The following is a 6397-nucleotide window of genomic DNA, read 5'->3' as shown; positions in this document are numbered from 1 at the left end:
AGATGTGTATAAGATTAATATACAGTATGTCAACTTTTTAGGCATGAACAACACGCATAAATTTACTTATTTTGAGACAATTAAAATATGGCCTTATCTATATGCATTAATAATGAATAATAATCATATTGAAAAATTCATCCAACTTGTATGCGGTATAGACATTAACATGATTTTAACTAAATAATTATATATATACATATATATTTGATCCACAATATTTAAACAAGACTAGCTACAACTGGTTTATCTGGGATTTAAGCTAAGACTTACAAAATACGAAGAAAAAATAAGTATGAGTAAAATACCATTATATTTTTAAAACAAAGTGTAAATGTTTAATATTTCTTATATCGAAAATGTTTCAAAGTTACTATCCAACACAATAATCTTTTTAAAAACTTGGAAAATAACATGTAAAAGTTATTAATTATACAATGGTAATAATAAAAAAAAAATCTTAAGAGAGAATTATCTTGGTCTAATATTTTAAATTTCATCATCCTGTCATGTTGTGCCACTAAGATGGTTGAATCCAATATAAAAAAAAAAAAAGCGGGACCGAAAATTTTAACAATATTTTGATCAAACTGATGAAATTGGGAAATGGAAGTGTCAAAAACAAAAATCCCACTGTCCGCCTCTCTGTGAATGTAAATATTCCAATATTCTTATTAATAAATGGTAGGCTTTTAGGCATAATTAAAATTGTACCATAAGAAAATTTCTAAATTATTGAAATATGCTATCTGCTATCAAAAATATTTATTAAGCTTTTTTTTATCAAAAAATATATTGTATAAAATTACTCTTTAAAAATCGTTAATTACATATACTGTATTGGAATAATTAGTAAAATCAATTCAGCATAGATATATCCATCAAAATCTTTGCAATGCAGGCACACATAGCTCTTTTTCAAATTAACTAACATTAACATATAGCAATACAAAAAACCCAATACAATCATACACGTCAATACAAAAATACAAAGTACTTAAATGGAAAAATAATCTTGTACTTATAATACAAAAACATTGAATATATTAAAATACAAAGATAATAATTATTAAAAAATACAAAGATATAATTATTAACAAATACAAAAACACTGAGTATCATCAAATACAAAAGTAATAATTATTATCAAACGTAAAAATACAGATTATTTAATATACAAATAACAAAAAGCAGAGCAAGAAGCTTAAAGCATTCGGTTTGTTGAAGTTTACTTCAGAATTAAAATGATGTAATTCACAATTGCAATCTGCTAATAATTGTTATCAAAAGAATTCAAAGTTACTGTAATCCAAATTGCTACATCTAAAATTCCTACAGGAATGAGTTTTCACATTAATTTCAATACTTATTTATTTTATTCTGCTATAACTGCTGGCTTTTTGACAGGTTATTTTTCTTATTTTTTGGTTATCATGACGCTGGAATATTCAGTCTCCGGCTGCGTGCGGATAATTTTGTCTTTGCTTCCAGTATTGACATCTTTGGTGAGGTCTAGATCAGCGTAAGTCAGTTGTTTTTCAGTCTGAATAAAACAAAATTAGCAAACAATAAAAAGTGTTGAATGGATAAAATAAATATGAATTAAAAAATAATCACATTATTTGTATACTGTATTTATTTGAATAAATGCTTTTATTGTTGAGAAGGTTTTTTGAAGGTGTTTATTCAATGGAGGCTTTATTCGAAAGAGGATGTTAAATGGATAAGTATACTTAAATAAAAACACTCTTGAATTTCACTGGAAATGTGGAACTAAAACACATAATTACTGTCAAATTGTGTTATTGCATGATCATAATTAAAAACCTATTGATCCCAAACAGGTAAGAAAAGTGTAATTCTACTGGAGTAGAACATTAACAGAATGTGTTGAGAATTAAGTTTCTTCCATTTAGTTTTGTTAACAGTCATTTGAAGGGGGGAGGGGGCGTGCATTTATTCAAGAAAAAAATTATCGCCCTGGGATGTTTATTTGAGGGAGGCGTTTTATTCCAAATGAGGCTCTGAACAGGGGGAATTTATTCAAGGCAGGGTGTTTATTATTATTCGAATAAATATTGTATCCACACTCTAAAATCCATTACACTATTAGTCTTTCCTTACATATGTTACTACTGTAAATAAAACTGTCTAACAACACCAGTGTAGCCTTACCCTGACACTGGAATATTCAGTCTCGGGATCCGTATGGATAATTTTACCTTCACTCTTGACAAGATCAAGGTCAGCATACGTCAGCTGCTCTACATTCTGGAAAAAATAAAACCAATATTTATAGGATGGGATCTTATTGTTTAAAAACTTTTACAATAGAAACTCTAAAAAAAACTTATTCTTTTTTAAGCTGTTGGCAATGTATTCATACAAATAAACAAGTCATATGTGATTCAATAGGCTTACAGTGCATACTCAATACAATTTATTATTAACTATATTATATTTTAGATCGTATACATTAACGACTATTCATTACTAAACTAATACAGTATTGCAATTCATTACTAGATCACAAATGCTTTACACAGTTAAGTACTCAATAATGTACAGGATAACCCACAAAAGTCTGAAGGCGGCTTATTTTCAGTGGGATCCTTCTATGGGTGATTGGGCAGTACACTGTGAGAAAACCCCCCCTAACCCTCTACTCTTTTCTGAAGAGTGTACTGAGTTTTTAAACATGCACATATGGGGGGATAACTGTTTTTTTTGTTGTTCTATTGTTCATGTTTTATGATCGGTTTATTTTATTTCTGTTTTGACCATAAATTGTTTGCCCTTTTTTTTTTTTAAATGATAAATAGGAGCAGGCGGAAAAAGGTTTTTTTTAAAAAAAATACTCATCAGATGGCCTTATATACACATAAGCTTTGGAATACTAAGTATATAAATAAATTCAACAATCTTATTTTACCCTTCATATTACCACATCTTTTATTTTTTCCATGAGCACTGGTATATAAATTTGTAGTAATTGTTATTTATGCATAATTGTATTCTACTTCATGGCTTGGTAACTAACAGCATAAAGCTATACAACAGTAGTCACCATGATTTGACGCAATGCGGCAATAGTAGTTAATTCACCTACTGTCTATCTTATTTTTTATATTTTGCAAATAATAATCATAAAAGGTAACCACTGAAAACAACAAAAAGACCTTTGCTTGACATATTTCCTTGTCAAAGTACACTGACTCACTTCCCCTGTCAACAAGGAACCACAAAAATAAAATCCAAAATCATATCAGCACTTCACTAATAATATGAATCATTGATTTTACTTAATGTTTGTATTGGTGATTGTTAGTAGGAGACCTAAATGTATAAGTGATTGCTGGCAAGTGATCTTAGTAACGTCAACATGATTAGTAAAGAAATACTCCAAACATTACAGTCCAGAGAAATAACAAAATCATAAGTTACTTAAAAAATAAATAGGAACTTAAAATCAGCCACTACTTCCTGCCTACTTCAGAACATTATTTAAAATAAATTAATCTAAAAACATGAATATATATTGGAATCAAGTAAATCAGTAATATTTTAATATCTCAAACAATTTAATTCCTATAAATTTTATGACTTGTATATTTACAAATATACTTACAGCTCTGTCTCTACTGGGTGCACGCTGTGGTTTGTCAGGGGGTTTGGTTTGGGTTACAGCTTGTTCAGAATGCTGTGACTTTGTAGCTTTTACTGGCTTTGGTTTTTGTACTTGTGCATAGGTATTAATGCCAACATCAGAAAAGTTTGAATTTAAACCAATATTTTCTGAGCCACCGCCACTTGCTTTTTTTGCACTATAAGTGGTACAAGATTTAAATCAGATATTTAAATTTCAAAAATGCATAAAATTAATCAATTTTAAAAATTTGTATGGCAAGCAGGTGCATAGGAAAAGATACTGTAGGTGCCAGATAGGATACTAGAAGACGGGAACCTTGAGTTCGCAGAGAAACACTACATGTTAGTTGAGTCTAAATACATAAGGAAGTATAGCTATAATAATGTAATGGTTTTAATACACTACAGCAAAGCAGTGCACTGTAAGTAGAAAAATGCAGCATTTTAGCATATATTTTTATGAGTAGATCTGGGAAAAATCATTTATAATAAATTTCAAATCAATGTTAAAATGTTGCTAAATCATACATTTTTTGTTAATGCAGCATTAGTAGCCTTTGTTTCTTTTTTGAGATTGAATGAAATCATGGGGTATTAATTTTTTATAATCACTTATAAATGAGTCGAGAAAGTTTGAAATAGTTGGAACTTCCGTGTCATGACTTTGTTGAACTCCACTCTTTACATTCAAACTGACCAATCATATTGGACACACTTCACACTGCTAAGAAAGCAATTACTGTATTGAGGATTACACTGAACTGAATAGCTGAAGATAGTGATCCACAACAGAGCTGTATGGACCAGCACACACGGGAATGCCCTACTAGTTTCCACAGGTGACGATACAGGGGGTTTTTTTTGGTTTTTAAAAAAATCTAAATTATATAGCACCTATCACAATCCGGAGAATATACAAGGTGCTGTCATCAGTCTTTCCCTGGTGACTGGATACTGAGTTGGCAAACCAGCATAATTTCTCTGCTTCCTAGGGAGAATCCCAAGTCATGCTGTTTACACGTACAACCTAATACATTCAATGTCACACCATCCAACCAGGTGGGTGGAGAGAGGAAAATGTAAGTGGTTTGCCCAAGGACGCAAGCATTGTGACGGGCATTGGTCTCATACTTCTGGCCTCACGATTAGAAGTCTAACACCTAACACGCTTCTACAGTTTCACGCGCGCCTATGGTTCCATTAGAGTTCATATATAATAACAGTGGTAATCCTTATCAGAGAAGATTTTATTCACCACTAGAACCATGACAAGTGTTCCGTCTCACTTTCATGGGCGGCGGAACCGGGGGGCCCGGGCCCCCCCACTTTTTGGCGAAAAATATATAATGTCTGGAGAACTTTGTATGATCGGAAATGCAAAAAAAGAAGGAGGGAAGAAGGAGAAGGATGGGAAAGAGAATGTTTATTCAGTAGGCCTACCCGACCAATTCACATTGGTGGATCTGGGAGGAGGGGATCATGGGTCCTGACCCCTCCCTTGTGCAACAAAAAAAGGGGGAAAGAAAAGGATTCTAGACCTACCTTTTCAGGACCCGTGAGCTGATTTTTTTTTTTTTTTGCTATTAGAAAATTAGAATTTTGAAGAACATAAAATTCATTAAAACACACTTCAAATGTCGGGAAAACTCAATTCCCGCGAATCAAAATTTTCCCAGGGATAATCCCCGCACCCCCCTTTTTTTTTTGGGATTTATCGATTCATGGAAAAAAAAATTACGCATGCAACTACTCATTTGTTTATGTATGTATACACACATAAAATAAAAAATGAGAAAAATTTACCTGACCTTTTTAAAGAGGGGAAAACCTTGAAATTTGAAGAACTTTAAAAGTCATTAAAAGACATTTCAGAAGTCAGGTAAGCTCATCTCCTGACATCTAGAAATCGAAATATTTCCGGGGAACCCGGACCCTTTATCTTTGGAGTTCATTGATTAATTGAATCATTTTCAAGGGGTGGGGGGGGAACCTTGAATTTTGAAGAATTTAAAAGTCATTTTAAGACACCACAAAAGTCGGGGAAAGCTCATTTCCCGCCATCTAGGAATCTAAATTTTCCTGGGGAAGAACCACAGGACCTCCCCACCCCCCACCCCCTTTTTGGGATTTATCGACTGTCTCTTATACACATCTAGATGTGTATAAGAGACAGTAATTTTTTTTTATGTATGTATACACACATAAGGCCTATTTACTGTAATAACAGTGGGAAAAAATTATCTGAAAGTTTTCAAGAGTGGAAAACCTTGAATTTTAAAGAACTTAATTACTTTTAAGTTCTTCAAAATTCAAGGTTCTCCTCTTGAAAATTATTATAATGAATCAATGAACCCAGGGAAAGGGATGTTCGAGTTCTTCCCGGGAAAATGTTGATTTCTAAATGGTTAACAATGAGATTTCCCGACTTCTGAAGTATTTTTTAATGACTTTAATTTAAAAGACACCTCAGAAGTCGGGAAAGCTCATTTCCCGCCTTCTAGGAATCAAAATTTTCCTGGGGAAGAACCCCCGGACCCCCCTTTCTTTTTGGGATTCATCGATTCATGGAAAATTCGTATGCAACTACTCATTTTGTTTTTTTAAAATTGTTATGTATGTATACACATAAGCCCTATTTACTGTAATAACAATGGGAAAAAATTACCAGACCGTTTTCAAGATGGGAAAACATTGAATTTTGAAGAACAAAAAAGTAATTAAAAGACACCTCAGAAGTCGGGAAAGCTCA

At 32.1% G+C, this 6397-nt stretch overlaps 1 protein-coding gene across 1 annotated transcript in view; it reads right to left on the bottom strand.

Moving 5' to 3' along the window:
• Window positions 1-313: 313 nt before the first annotated feature.
• The window catches only part of LOC117117317 (peroxidasin-like), a 53685-nt gene continuing 47601 nt past the window's right edge, over window positions 314-6397 (bottom strand). The window contains exons 6-8 of the mRNA XM_033261592.1: window positions 3629-3824; window positions 2176-2271; window positions 314-1543 (exon numbers count right to left, since the gene is read on the bottom strand). Coding sequence (XP_033117483.1) covers window positions 1418-1543; window positions 2176-2271; window positions 3629-3824 — 418 coding nt within the window. The 3' untranslated portion in view covers window positions 314-1417. The remainder of the gene's footprint in view (window positions 1544-2175; window positions 2272-3628; window positions 3825-6397) is intronic.

This window comes from Anneissia japonica, unplaced genomic scaffold (assembly GCF_011630105.1).
Source record: "Anneissia japonica isolate Jap-2015-1 unplaced genomic scaffold, ASM1163010v1 scaffold2776_len101754_cov109, whole genome shotgun sequence".
In the NCBI taxonomy this organism is placed as follows: domain Eukaryota; kingdom Metazoa; phylum Echinodermata; class Crinoidea; order Comatulida; family Comatulidae; genus Anneissia; species Anneissia japonica.
The sequence above is the reverse complement of the archived record's forward strand: the minus strand, read 5'-3'. Positions and strand labels throughout refer to the sequence as shown.